The sequence below is a fragment of the Diplodia seriata genome (assembly GCF_021436955.1).
Source record: "Diplodia seriata strain FDS-637 chromosome Unknown scaffold_4, whole genome shotgun sequence".
Classification (NCBI taxonomy): domain Eukaryota; kingdom Fungi; phylum Ascomycota; class Dothideomycetes; order Botryosphaeriales; family Botryosphaeriaceae; genus Diplodia; species Diplodia seriata.
The window spans coordinates 1,079,379-1,093,533 of NW_027117311.1; the positions used below are offsets into that span (position 1 = coordinate 1,079,379).

Below are 14,155 nucleotides of genomic sequence, written 5' to 3' on the forward strand. Positions count from 1 at the left end.
CCATTTCATCGACCCAGGGGCAACTTAAGCTTGGCTTCCTACCTTAATCACTGCGGCGGAACTGTCCACCTCTCGCGACCACTCCACACTTCTGGCCATCCCGCTCTCCTCAAGCCCTCTTGGCCTTGCTTGGCAGCGTCGCTTGACGGTTGAAACAGAGGCGCTCGGCCCGAAACGTGCAGACCATTCATTCCGCCGCTCGTATTCCTCCTCCAGGCGACGGCCAAGCCCGCTAGCTGGCCGTGGGGTCGGCATTTTCTTCAGGCAATCGTCGTTGGTCGGGGAATTCCGATGCGATGCATTCGAGGGAAAGCACGCATTACCCGGAAATGTATAATGCCCAAGTCAAATTGCCCAGCAGAGGCGGTGATACACCAAACGCACCTTCCGTTGCCGTCGCCTGAGACCAAGGCGGTTGCCAAGATGGCCTCGCCCCAGATCTCGCTTGACACTGCTTCTGGACTCCACCCGATCCACTACTGCTCAGTCTTTCCAGAATGTAGCTCTCCACTCCGCTCCGGAAAGGGGGCACTCTTGCTGCTCCCGGCCGAAAGCACAGCCACGCCGAAGCAAACTGCAGCCTAAGAGTGCTATAGCATGGTGCACTACCATGCACTATGAGAAACACTTCAGCGGTAGCGGATGTTGGAAGGCGGGTCGGGAGATTAGTCGTCAGAATCCGCGGGCCACCGGACCTGCAAGAAGACTCTCTTTTTTCCATAGTGGCCTCTCAGCCCGTGTCACCTTGGCGGCGGCATTGGAAACGGGCATTGGCCGCATCGCCGCTCCACTTCACACTTTCTTGACTCGGCAGATGCTCCGACAAACATCTCATCCGCAGCTTCCTCGACATGGTGGTCTCCACCATGTACGATGCGATATTAAGGGGAGTCAAAGTCGGTGAGTGGTGCGTCGCACTCGCGGCCTTTTTCTTCTCAGGACCGCCACTGTAGAAAGAAACTCTCACCAGGTCACTGTCTCCCACTACTTTCTTGTCGTCATCTGCGCAAAAGTCTCAACCAAACGTGCCATATTTCTCATAAGAGAGAAAGGAGCGGCTGAGCACCGGATTTGCGGCGTTGGGCTACAGTGATTGAAGGCTTCGGAGCTAGCTGGTTTACAGACTGTCGGAAGTGTGAGCGAGCATACATCCGTTGTCCGACTGCTCAGTTCTGAACCTTCCCTTTTGCTTCGGTCACCCTTTAGTGTCACATATTGTGTTTTTAACAGGACCGGCCACGATCTGAACCAATTGAGGAAAAAAGTATATGGAGTACAGGCAACAATAAGAAAATGACTGCTCGACCCCTTTTCCGTCACGCGACATGTCAACAATTCGAGCCGAACATTCGGCACGGATCCGAGCACCTTGAGTGCTACAAAGAAGAGTAGCGAGAGAGCATTCTCCATGAGCAAAGGCATGTCGTCTTCAGAAGCTTCGTGTGGACAGCGAGTCAAAGCTTGGCGGTGCCGCAAAGCCGAGTAAGCGATGCAGACGCAAGCTTTTTGCCGGATTGGGAAGCGGCCATGCCCGAAGCGGCAGCCAGAGCGAAGTAAATCGTGGGGCCTCCGCCGATTCCTCCATACTCGAAACTTGTTCCCCTCCCTGAGGGCAGATCTGCAGCTCGTCTCCCGAATCTTATTCACACTCCAACCCCACATGGTTTGACCCCTCAGGCAATGGCCGGCGTTGAGCCTTTCAATTGACGCTCATGGCAAGGGAATTTACCACAAAAGTCATGTTTTGGTTCTGCGCGGAATGCTTGGTTTCCGAGCCCCACTGGAAGCGCCCTAGGTAAGCGGCAGTGGGGATATAGCTACCGCCACGCAGTGCTTCGAGGAGCGGGAAGTAGTCGACATCGATGCTCGACAGGTTGCGGTCGGGGTACCAGGTGAAGACGGTTTGGCCGCTGCCATTGGGGCCCTGAAATAGTGTGCTGGGTTCTGATTAGCCGCAGACCAGAACAGAGTTGAGCGAAGGAACGGTACTATGTGACACCGCCCAACTCCTGCGTTGGCGCACTGGTGGAGGTGGGGTCGTAGCCGATGGGGTCGCAGTTGCCGTATGCGGCTTGCCAGATCATGACCTCGTATGCGGCCGCCGACGCATCGGATGCTGTGCTGGCGTCTTCGTCCAGGAACAAGTCAATGGCGACATCCGCCACGACGTCAAGGCTGGCCAGTGTGGCTTCGTTCGTGGCCGAGTCGTCCGACGGAGCAGGGATGATTGCCCAATCCGCGCCCAGTTTCAGCGAAATCAGGTCCGGGAAAGCTAAGGGGAACAGCTCTGTGTTAAAGAGGGCATCGGGGTACGAATGGACCTGGCGGCGGCTTGTCAGTGGGAAGCTCGTCGGGTCAAGTCTCGGTGTACTTCATGCCTCAGTCGGAGTCTCGGACCAGCGCCAGGTCGAGTTGAAAACCGCAAAGTCATCAGTGCTTTCTCCAAGATAAGTCTGATTGGTCAGCGCGTGTGCCTTCTCGTTTGGGCAGCGGCGCACCAACCGTGGTGCAGGTCAAGCCGGATCCATCGTCGCCCCAGGCGTTGTTGATGATGTCATACAGACCCGAGGTGGTGTTGAGAGCATCGTATTGGCCGCAGTATGTAACGTAGTCACCGTTGTAGACGTAGTCGGCTTTGGCGGTGGGCAAGCAAGACAAGACGGAAAGGGCGTAGGTGAGCCCGGGGATAAGGTGGCTTCGAGGCATGTTCAGGTACACTAACTAACTACTGCAACAGTTGGGCGGGTCTAATCTTTTAAAGGTGCCCTCGCCCGGACCGAGCCGTTGAAGCCACTGACGGCTTGTTGGTTTTGTTGCGAAGGATCTTAGCGTTGGACAAGTGTGGCTAAGTATAGACAGTCTGGCTTGACTACAATTGACGAAACGGTTCGCACGGCTGTGATGCAACTTATTGTCTCCACATTAATCATTCCACCACCCCGGTTGCCCCACATGGCAGCCAGCGGCCAGGCACACAAGCAATCGGACCCGGATCTCGGATCTCGGAAGGCCACCAATCCTACCGCCGCATCTCGTAGAAAACTGGGGTGTGCTGACGGCGGCTCATAAATCCTCCTTATCGCCGGTACCTATTCCACCAGGAAAGTCGTCGGAAAATCAAAGGTATCAAACTCGGTAGTACCATCTCAGCCACGCTTCCATGCATCCTCAGCTGCCTCGTACCTCATGTTGCCATCCAGCTCGTGGAGTTCGCTTGATTGGATTGGTAGCTCCTGCACGCTGTGCGGCGGCAGTTCCTGCGGCGGATAGCGCTTCTCTGGCAGCGGCGCGCTCATCTCGACCGAAGGCGAGTTCATGTCGTGCTGGCCCCTCGCCGACTGCAGGCGCTTGCGGTAGAAGAGGTACCCGACAAGGGCGAGGCCGATGACGCCGACGGGCACGGCGACGCCTGCCGCGATAGCCGTGGTCCGCGTGCTGTCCGAATCGGAGCTGGAGCTGGCCGACGTCGCCGTGGCAGAGGCAGAGGCGGCCGACCTTGTAGACGTCACCAGAGTCGATGTCTGCGAAGCGGCCGCCGTTGTTGCGCCGGCAGCGGGCGAGGCCGTCCGAGTGCCGGATGTGGCTTGCGCCGAGGCTTTTTGCCGCGGTTAGTGTCAGAGTTTTAACTTGGTTAGGGTTGGCCAAGACTTACATGTCGTCGATAAGCCGTGTTCAACACCAAGGGCGCAGTAGCCGTCGAACACTGCGATTGCGCTCGACGCCTGCGCGGACGCCGAAGAGGCGCCACATGAGTCTGCGACCTCCGACGAGATCATGTGGCTGTAGTACGAGCTACTATCGGTGCAGAAGCATGTGTAGCTCGTCGAGGCTTCGTTGTCGCCGCAGCCGCTCTGTTGCGCTCTGACCACGGTGCTTAGCACGCCTTCGGCGCAGGTCGACAGGTCGATGTAGCCAGAGATGGTGTCGATGAAGTTCTTGGTGGGTACGATTGAGCTGCTGGCCGCCCGGGCTGGGGCCGCCGTCAACAGCGCGACTGCGACGGTGAACAGCATTGTCATTGGAAGTATGGTGATGAAGAGAACAGGAACAGCGGGCAAGAGGGCTGGAAATGCATCCGCTGCATGCTCCGGTTATCCCGGTTCCGCAAGCGCCCCTTGCCGGCCAACAGTGAGGATCAAAGCTTGTTGCGTAGCTTGGGGGCCAAACGCTTTGACCATGATACGGGGGCCATTGACCTACCAACCCCCACCAACGCGAACTATATTAAGCGTTCCCATCGAAAGAGATCGTCTCGTGTAGCATTGTGTAACGCCATTGCTCCTTGGAATCGGTAAGCCGTTGCCGAATATGAAAACTGCTACCTTTGGAGCCGCATTTCCCAGCCTTCTCGTCTGGAAATTCGTTCATTGCCCGCTGGTGAGGGTATTGTTGTTTCAGAATACAGTATATAACGAGGTCAGCTCACAATCTTGAGCGGTCTGACGAGAGACTCCAGTAAATAGGACAAATGGAAGGGGGGTATATTACAGATCTGCCCCATTACCTTTCCGCCTGTGCGACAAACACATAAGCCCCGTTCCCGTCAGGTTATCGCAAAAGCAAAACCACATCCAAATGCAACGCCGAATCAGTACCCCAAAACCACCATGATCATTACCGTCTCACAACCCCCCAGCTGTCATGGCCGGACCAACTCTTCCCTTGCCGAGGCCCGCCGTTAGAACGCGAGTTCGACACCGACAGCTCCGTCGTCACGCTAATACCTCCTCCTACGCCACGCTCTGCCGGCGCCGACGCAAATGCCTTGGACGCCTCTCGGTCCTCGATCAAATCCTTGCTGCTCCCCAGGGACTGCATGTCACTGTCGTCCCGGACCGACGAGCTCCCGCAGCGCTCCAGGTCTCTCTCCACCGCCACCATCGACGTCTCCTGCAACGGGATGGCCTTGCCGGCGGGACCCTTCGAACCGCCGCCCACCATGTTGCCCGTCCCGGTACCGGTCCCATAGTGCCCTTGCGACGAGCCGCCCTGGGACGAAGACTTGGACGGGCTGAAGAGCGGTTTGATGGGCGGCACGCAGATGACGATGATGGTGACGAAGGTCTCGCGAGTGCCCCATTGGATGGAGATGACGATGTTGTTGATGGATTGCAGGCCGAGGATGCCGCGCAGCAGCGCGCAGGCAATGATGAAGAAGGACGACGAGAGCAACAGTGCGACGAGCAGCTTGCGGCGCAGCGGGATCTTGGCGGACCAGAGGACGTTGGCGGGGATGAGGACAAGACCGATATCGTTTCTGTTTGGTGTGTTTGAGTCAGTTCTCTGAGGTTGTGGTTGGAAAAGTGGGTGGGTTGGTTTACATGATGTTGAGGACCATAAGTGCCACGACTGTTGATGAGGTGCGTGTGCATTGGTCTCCGGCATATGGGACTATCTGCCAGTTCATGTGGATCGGGGTGCAACGGCAGAATATAAGAAGGATCAAGGATAGCCACGAGCAAAAGCAAACCACAGCCATGACCTTGACCCACTTGTGCTGCCAGGTGCCTGCACTATGGAAGTTGTCAGAGCCGTGTGGAACGGAGGCATTGGGTAGACACGTACGTCAGCCTGTTGTAGTAGCCGAGGACTTGGCCCTTCAGCGTCCAAATAAGAGTGATATAGGTGAACCAGGCAGCAAAGAGAGCTTTCGATCCTGTTGTCAGGGATGCGATCATTGGCGGCGCAAGTTGTTGGGCCGTCTCTTCATTCAGGCCGACAAAGGAGCCATGCACAACTTTGGTAAAATATTTAGAGACGCGGAATAGTTTACAATAAACAGGTGATACTCACTGACTACGTGGAGGAGCGCGGGATCAAGTGTAAAGAATATCTATGTTCAGTTGGTGCCCAGCTTCTGTCAAACTCGGATTGCGCCATAGCTACCATAGATATTCCGGCAAACAAGTCGTCCCACGAGTAGCCCGAGAAGCCGACGAATTTCCATCTGGCGTAAAAGCGGAGTGTGAACACAAAAATGCCGATGCCATATTCGAGCCACTGCTCCAAGATGAAAGCTTTCTGAACGTCATTCAGCATGTTTGCCAGCGTTGGAAGAAGAGAATGGAAAGGAACTGAGTCATGAACGAGCGGTTGGCTCAAGTGCAAGTGAGAAAAAGGCGGCCCCGATGCCAGCAAGGCCTGCGGGTGCGGCCACCCTTAAAACTAGGCACACACACGCAGGAACAAAAAGCAAGCATGTGGGTTCCAGAAAAGGCGATCCAAGTGTATGAAACCCGGAGACGCTCCCCACCTTCCGGGCAATGGGCGTGGGTGGCTCGTTCGCCGCTACGTCGCCTAGCCTCCACGCTACGGAGCGCCACCCTTCCATGACAAGCGACTTGGAGGGTGCGGAGATTCCACCTGGGCTTCCCGCCGTCTCATCCTCAATCCCGATTCGAAGGAAGGCGCTGGGGTGTTTCGGGTGGAACGCGGCTTGGGCAGAAGCGTAGAGTCGGCCTCCAGACGGCGGGAGACGCCATTGGCTCGCGGGGGTTTGCGGCTGACGGCTATGGCTGATCGACAGGGACCGGCGCTCGTCGAAGGATGGCGAGATTTCTTCTTCCGAACGATAGTCCAAGGATTCAATCTGTCACCTCTTTCCGGACCACCTCGCGCTCTGCCCCCCTCGCCGCCCCGCACTTCGACGAGGACCCTGGCTGTTCCGTACGCAATGACAATCCTTGGGCATGCATCACCTTATCTAGATCCCTATGCAAGGTCCAGGGGCTCGCCGATCTTGCTGCCTCGCGACTGATGAACCGCATCTTCCATCCTCTAGCGCCACACGGCTCGGGTTGAACGCTGGCCCGCCAAGATCGTCGTTTGCGGAAAGCGAACGACGAGCTGTCATTCTAGCCACCAGTCCAAGCTCTGGGATCCATTGGGACTAGTGCCCGCGCGGTGGACATGGCGAAGGCTAGTATACCGGCCTTCCGCCGCTGTGCCTATACGCCCTAGCGGAACGGGCTGTGCCCACTTACACATGCTCGCTTCACTTCCCGAGAGGAGGAAAAGAAAAAAGAGTGAAAGACAGCTCTGGCCAAACGGGTGCTTCCCCGTCATCCATTTTTGCTGGTGAGATGAACTCAGATGCCCAAAGCTCGAGTGACGTTGCAGGAATGCCTGTCTCTGGAGGGACAAAGGCTTACGTCGTCAAGAGGGCCTTGCACCAGACTCCGGGCAAATTGAGCTTCAACGCCCCGCCAAATCGGTCTGTTGAGATTCGAGAACCCGGTCGATCGATGGTCTCCTACTAAACCAGCCGTCCGTTAAAGGGGTTGAAAATCAGTGTCGAATGGAGGAGTGCGAGTTTGACGAGGCCCACTTTCATTTTCGACCCCCTTGTTAGCTATGCCGAAGAATGCGCCAAAAATCCGTCAGAGGTCGTCATTGGCGGCTGGTGTTTCTTTCTTTTGCCTCTGAATTTTTCCTAGGCGGAAAAAGCAGTGCGAAAGATCTCGGCCGGTAGATCCGTACCCACCACTGATGATTGATGGGGCGATCAATCACATCGCCGAGAATCCTTCGACCTGGAAAATTTGCATGGCATCAACAGTAAAGGGGGGTGGGCTTCTCAGGCGCTGCCGTGAAGTGTTTTTTTACTGAGCGTCAGAGGCGGTAGAAGATGAACCCACAGATCTGTCATGTCACAGGTAGGAGATGCGCTTGAACAATAGTGGAGCCCTTCTCTGAGCTGCTTCCGTCTCTCGAGTAATTGGCCATCCCCCGAAGTGTGCGTCTCCTAAATGCGACTCAGCTTTAGCGAAAGGGTCGATCAGGGAAGTTGTCTTGCTTCCGGCCTCTTTGTTTTTGCAAGGGACCGTTACAGTCTTCGTGTGAGTTGCTCCAAGGTCGAAAAATCCGAAAGACTCGGATACAGCACTCGTAGCAGTATCTCAACGAAACGAATATTAAACACGTGCCGATGTAGAGTCTGGTCTCAATGGAAGTGGAAAGCTTTTGAAGTGTAAATAAGGATTACTGCTGGTTGGGTGGAAAAGGTTGAAAAGGGTTGGAGGGGTTTGGTGTCGGAAGAAGCCCATCCGAGACGTGACCTCTGACTTCTTGGCCACTCATGCAGGGAGGCTTGGGGCTGACTCGAAGCCGGATACGGTGTAAGGCTCAGGTGATGAGGTGATTGTCTCAATGATGTCCATCGAGTGCTACTGGTCTTCGGGGCCACCGGCCCAGCGAGCTGAAGATCTGCACCTCCTCGGGTAGTTCCCTGCAGCAGCTGACAACGCTCTCTGGCTCCCCTGGTTAGCACTGCACATGTTCCCGCGCCCACAGACCAAAGGGCCGTCGATGCACCGCTGCAGCGCAGTGGCGAATGTCGTGAGAGGAGAAGGAGAGAAAGCGAACGTGGTGAATGGGCGACGTACACGTACGTGGTTCACCGCAGGGTTCGCTGAATCAGTGGGTCACGTGACGAGCGATCCGGCGATTGGGCCCCCCTTGTCGTGGGAGAGGGGCGGCAGCGCAGAAGAGCCCACTTACGTCGCATGAAAACATGCGGGGGGCTCGCGGGGCCCATCCATAAGTACAAGACGGTGCACACTGGCTTCCAGCGCTCTGGGTCCGCCGCATTTGTCCCGCGCGAAAAGGGAAAGCGAAAATCAGGGAAGGAACAGCCCGCCCGCTCTTTCCATTGCCCCCTAGTCGCTGCTGCTGCTGCTGCTGCTCGATTCTTTTTCTGAGCGCTGAAGAGGAAGCAGCTCCCTCGCTTATCTGTGATTCCCAGAGCGCAATTCGTCTTTTTTTTTCTCGCCCCCATCCCGCCACAAGGGAGCAGGAGGAACAAAAAGGAAAAAGAACAGTCCCAAAACCATGGCCTCGGGCGTCAGCGCCGACGATCGAGGGTCCGCCCAAGCAAACGCCAACGACACCAACCTCGCCTCTCCGCCTCTCGCCGAAGACTCGTCGGGCGGGAGCGCCGGCGCCAGGTCGCAGACGGCGTCGGAGGCCTTCCTCGAAGAAATCACCCAATCCGTCAGCGCCTCCATCTACGAAGGCCGCTACGAGAACGGCCGCCGCTACCACGCCTACCGCGAGGGCGCCTACCCGCTGCCCGAGGACGAGCGCGAGCAGGACCGCCTCGACCTCATCCAGCACTGGTTCGGCCTCGTGCTGAAGGGCGAGCTGTATCGCGCCCCGCTGAAATTCGAGCATGACGAACTGTCATCCGAGACCCCGCGACGCGTCCTAGACGTCGGCACCGGCACTGGTCTTTGGGCCTTGGATTTCGCCGATGCGCATCCGGAAGCGCAGGTCATTGGTGGGTTTTCTTTTTCCCTTCTCCTCTCCAACCTTCGCTTCCGCCTCGCGTTTTGCCTTGGGTACTTGGAGGCTGTGTTTGGATGTTTTTGTGTAATTTAAAGATCTGCCTTTACATCCGGATACACGCTTCAACTACCCGCGCAGGGAGGGTGGGATCCTCTGTGGGGAATGGAAGGGCAAAATCTCTGCGACTCGCTGTGGGTGTGATACTCGAGACTACGGCAATGACAGCTAATCGGCAATGCAGGAACCGACCTGAGCGTCATACAGCCTGAATGGTATGGACAATCTCCCGCTGCACTAAGTTCTAGAGGTGAATGACTCACATGCACAGGACGGCGCCCAACTGCCACTTCATTATCGACGATGCCGAGTCAGACTGGGTCTTCACCGACAGGGAGTCGTTCGACTACGTGCACGTGCGCTACCTGTACCCGGGCATCGCCGACTGGGCCCGGCTGTGGCAGCAGTCGTTCGAGCACCTGCGGCCGGGCGGCTGGGCCGAGTCGCAGGAGATCTCGGCCTGGTTCTACTCGGACGAGCCGGGATTCGAGCACAGCAACATCCAGTACTGGCAGGAGACCATGGACGACGCCACCTCCCGCATCGGCAAGCGCTTCAACCGCGCCCACGAGCAGAAGGAGCATATGATCAAGGCTGGCTTCGTCAATGTCACGCAGGAAATCATCCAGGTAGGTCCATCTCTTTTCCCCTTCTTCCCCCACCTTATCGGAGGCTGAGCAGTAGCACGCACTCCAGATACCCATGGGCACCTGGGACAAACAAAACCTAGAGGTGGGCAAGTGCGCATTGCTCAACGCCTTCGAGGGCTTGGCGCCGACGTCGTTGGCCATTTTCAGCCGCGTGCTAGACTGGGACATGCCGCAGATCGAGACACTGCTGGCGGCGGTCCGGAATGAGTTCTTGTACTGCAAGTGGAAGACGCACGTCAAGTTTTACTTTACCTACGGCCAAAAGCCGGCAGATGATTAGCATGAAATGAAGAAATGAAAAAAACAACTACGCAACGGGAAAAAACAAAGGTGGTCGACTGTCTCTATGATTATTCCCGGGTAAGAGGGGTATTACATTAACGATGCGCCCAAGAGAGGGAACATCTATATGAGTGGGTAATCGATCACGCGTCACGCTCCATTATTGACATAGACCAAAAGCCTGTCCGCCCCTCCGCAAGCCTCCGTCGCGTTGCCCGAGCACGCATAGTTGCACCCCGCCAGTAGCGGATCCGCGACGCCCGCAACCGCCAGGCCGTCAGCCGGCTTCGCTGCGCCTCCGTAGCACTCGTAGTAGTACTCGGCGCCGCAGTACGCGAGCCCCTTCGCCGCACACGCATCCAGACACTTGGCCACCGTCGCCGAACCGGAGTCGATCGAGACGCCCGTCGCCAGCGTGCGCTTGCCGTCGACGTTGTCGCGGTAGCAGCTCAGCAGGCTCCACGTCCCGTACGTCTGCCGCGCGAAGAACTTCTGCGTCCACGCCGTGTCCTCGGTCACGGAGAGCCGGAAGCCGCCGCCGCACGTCTGCGCGGGGTCGCCGGCGCAGGCGCTCGAGCAGTCGGACGCCAGAGCCGTGTTCGTTGGGAGGGAGGGGCCGCACCAGCACTCGGAGCCGTACTGCGTGCCGGCGTACTTGTACCCCTTTTCCCGGCACGCCGACGCGCAGAGGCCGGGCGTGTTGGAAGAATTCGCGTAGATTTGGGTCGGGAAGGCGCGCGTCGTCGCCGAGTCTGTATAGCAGCCCTTGGCCGCGATGCCGCTCGGCAAGCTAGAGGCCAGCTTCGCCCCCCAGATGGCCGAGTTTGCGAGGGAGGCGCCGAGCGTGCGCTTCAGGTAGCAGGGTCCGTTTGAGACGTACGACACGTCGACGCAACCATCGGTCGAGTCGCACTGGGACATGCAGGCGGCGAAGCTGCCCGGGTACGTGGGCGCGCCCATGTCACCACCTTGGTGGTCGGTGCCGCATTCAATGAGGAATTTCTGGCCGCGGGGTGCGTCGAAGGTCTTGCCGTCGGAGCCGGGGCAGGAAATGGTCGATGCGGATGGGGTCGCGGAGGAGCTGGTGGTTGAAGACCCAATGGAGGAGCTGGCGGTAACGGAGTTGCCACTTGAAGAAGCGGTAGTCGAAGACGATGACGACAAAGAACTGGTGACGAGCTTCGCACCTAGAACGGCATTGTTGGAGATGGCGGAACCGACGGAGCTCTTGAGATAGCAGGATCCGTAAACCCAGGCCACGTCAACACATCCGGCATTGGCATCGCACGAATCGATGCAGAGCTCCAATGTGCTCGTAGAAGTAGTCAGCATGTCACCAGCATCTAAAACAAAGTCAGTCAGCGTGAAAATGAAAGAGAGCTTGGATGGCTTACAGTGGTCCGTGTAGCATTCAATCAAATAGTTTTTGTTGTTTTTTGAAGTGTACGTCGTACCGTTGGCAGCCGGACAGGCTAGAGCAGTGGCTGAAGAAGCGGCCGAGGAGGAAGTACCGGTAGTACTTGTGAAGCCAGAGGTCATTGCAGAGCTGGAGGTCATTGAGGGGGTCGTTGATGAGGAGATCGCTGAAGAGATCGTTGAGATCGTTGAGGAGATCGTTGAGGATCCTGAGCTCGTTGTCCGCGTAGTTGATATAGAGATACTTGTGGATGAAGGGCATGCAGAGGGCCCAGTATTTGAAGGCAGGGCGTACATGTTCAGGTAGCCAGCATTACCGCAATATTCGGTGGTGTTGCCGCCGCAAGCCATTGTGCAGTTCGCGGCCAGCGAGGAGACACTTGAGCACTCAACGGTATTTCCGCAGTAGCACTGGTGGAAGTTAGTATTGAATGACTGGCATAGACTGTACTTAGCTCACCTCAGCACCATACTCAACACCGAAGTAGGAGTAGCCAGAGCAGTATTTAGCGCAGCCTTCGACAGTCATATCAACCTGCGATGTGCTCCTCGCTGACAGTGCTCTCCCAGAAGTGGCCTCGCTGTAACATCCGAGGAGTGAATAAGACCCAACTTGCTGAGGAGAAGACGGCTTGACATCGGTGGTGATGTTGCTCGTGGAAAAGACAGAAAGACGGTAGCTGTTTCCGCATATTTGAGAAGAATTGCCAGCGCAGGCCATTGTGCAGGCTTGGTCGCTGGTTGTTTGGGCCTTGTAGCCCATACTATTTCCACACCAGCACTACATGCATCGTTATTACTGATAATCCGATACGGGAGTAGCTTTTCATACCTCGACGCCGAATTCGAGTCCAGCAATCTTATAACCTTGCCGGGCACAGGTAGCTGTGCATGAATCAATGGTGTTGTCGTCACGAGAGTAAGCCTTGAAGGGCAATACGGAGCCTGGATCAGAGTAACATCCTTGGTATATCATACTGGAGAATGATCCGGGAGACACAGGGGCTACGGCAGAGCTCTGAGAGGGATCGGGATAAGGGTCATCTCCGGTCTGGAGGCGAGGGTACCCGAAATCGAAGGCTTTGGATCCCGCGCCGTCGAAGTTATCCAGGAAAAGCCGGGCTTGTCCCGCGGGTGAAGCAAACATACTGCCCGCATCGTGTCCTATCGGAGCGTAATCGATGGTACACAAGTTAGTGGGCGGAAAGGCTCGGATGAAGTTGAAGAAACGCTCGTGTCGATTAGCACCAGTAGTGGTGGGACCGCAGCCGGAGGAATCGTCTCCCAGATCCAGAGTGCCTCGGGCGTAAGCGATTTTCTTGGTGTTGTAATTCCTCAGGACAGCATCGCGTCCGGCGTTGACCACAGTAGCGCCGTAGGTGTTTGTGTAAGACGACAAGCCATCGCGCCAGTCGTCATAGGCGGGACACGAGGAATAGTCAATCGGTCGGTCCAGACTCATCCAGCCGAAGCTGTTTGGATTGCCGATCCAGTACACTACAGGTGTTCTCGTACTCAGGTTGTCACCGACTTCGCAGTACCTTTGCACCGTCTGTGCGCCCAGCGAATGACCCGCAACCACGATCTGGTCGGACATGTCAACATGGCTTGTGATGAGCCTAGAGCCAAGGCGCCTACCTGGTTGATGTTAGGGAAAAGTGTCTTGTTGTCGAAATACGTCGTCAGCTGGTCCATGACGGCATAGGAGGAAACGGTCGTCTGCGTCTTCGGATATTGGTTGTTCGCTCCGGAAGCCCACTGGGATCCTTTCCAGACAAGCGCAGAGGTGGTAGAGCCTTTGCCGTCAACCCAAGGGTAACCCCCGGTACTCTTGTCGTCCCCGTTGGTGAAGTAAGGGGCGAGGATGGCGACACTGTCCGTGCTCACTTCAGGATGGCCAGTAACTTGAGCCAAAGCCGAGAGCCTAGTAGGGATTAGTGATGAGTAGGTCAATTGGACGCGTTTGGATGCTACATGTTGCTCATATATGTGTTCGGGTCACGGTTAAGGCCATGGACGACGATGACGGCCCGCTTGAGTGCCCTGGGATCCGGCCTCTGGCCCGTGCTGTTCAGGGACATGTAGTTGATGAGTGTGGTATTTTTCCTATTGGTATCTTTGATGTTGAAGTAAGTGATCTCGGCGCCGGGGACGACGGGTAGGGAGGTGGTGATGTTCTCTCCGGCATATTGTTGAGCGTTGCTCAGCTCGGCAATGCCAAACAGGAGCTGGGCGCTGAGCAGCCCCTTGAGTGGGGAGAACAGCATCGCAAAGCCAGAGATGCAGACGAAAGATGGCACGAGGCGGAAAACGCGAAAACGAAGGTCGGTGTACACAGGAATGCATGGAAGCGAGCTTGGCCACTACTTTATCCATTACGCCTCTCTCAGCTTCAGCACGGATGGGGGGAAAGAGTCTCCCACGAAGTCCAGATTCTGTTCTAGAGAAGCCGCCACCGACAGTTG

The 14,155-nt window shown here is 56.7% G+C and overlaps 4 protein-coding genes across 4 annotated transcripts; 1 reads left to right on the plus strand and 3 right to left on the minus strand.

The window, feature by feature from the left end:
- Positions 1-1,699: 1,699 nt before the first annotated feature.
- SLS55_004187 (uncharacterized protein) lies at positions 1,700-5,678 on the minus strand (the record flags this gene model as incomplete). Its single annotated transcript, XM_066775646.1, has 8 exons — positions 1,700-1,937; positions 1,990-2,321; positions 2,503-2,633; positions 3,155-3,595; positions 3,653-3,994; positions 4,656-5,257; positions 5,493-5,513; positions 5,566-5,678. 8 exons carry the CDS (start codon positions 5,676-5,678, stop codon positions 1,700-1,702), a joined length of 2,220 nt encoding a protein of 739 aa, XP_066633527.1.
- Positions 5,679-8,829: 3,151 nt separating this feature from the next.
- SLS55_004188 (uncharacterized protein) lies at positions 8,830-10,272 on the plus strand (the record flags this gene model as incomplete). Its single annotated transcript, XM_066775647.1, has 3 exons — positions 8,830-9,281; positions 9,614-9,971; positions 10,039-10,272. The coding sequence occupies 3 exons, from the start codon at positions 8,830-8,832 to the stop codon at positions 10,270-10,272; spliced, it is 1,044 nt and encodes a 347-aa protein (XP_066633528.1).
- Positions 10,273-10,424: 152 nt separating this feature from the next.
- Positions 10,425-11,952, minus strand: SLS55_004189 (uncharacterized protein; the record flags this gene model as incomplete). Its single annotated transcript, XM_066775648.1, has 2 exons — positions 10,425-11,586; positions 11,729-11,952. The coding sequence occupies 2 exons, from the start codon at positions 11,950-11,952 to the stop codon at positions 10,425-10,427; spliced, it is 1,386 nt and encodes a 461-aa protein (XP_066633529.1).
- A 189-nt stretch (positions 11,953-12,141) lies between these two features.
- On the minus strand, positions 12,142-13,957 carry SLS55_004190 (uncharacterized protein; the record flags this gene model as incomplete). The annotated part of the gene is made up of 4 exons (XM_066775649.1): positions 12,142-12,370; positions 12,758-13,275; positions 13,329-13,614; positions 13,665-13,957. 4 exons carry the CDS (start codon positions 13,955-13,957, stop codon positions 12,142-12,144), a joined length of 1,326 nt encoding a protein of 441 aa, XP_066633530.1.
- Positions 13,958-14,155: the final 198 nt, after the last annotated feature.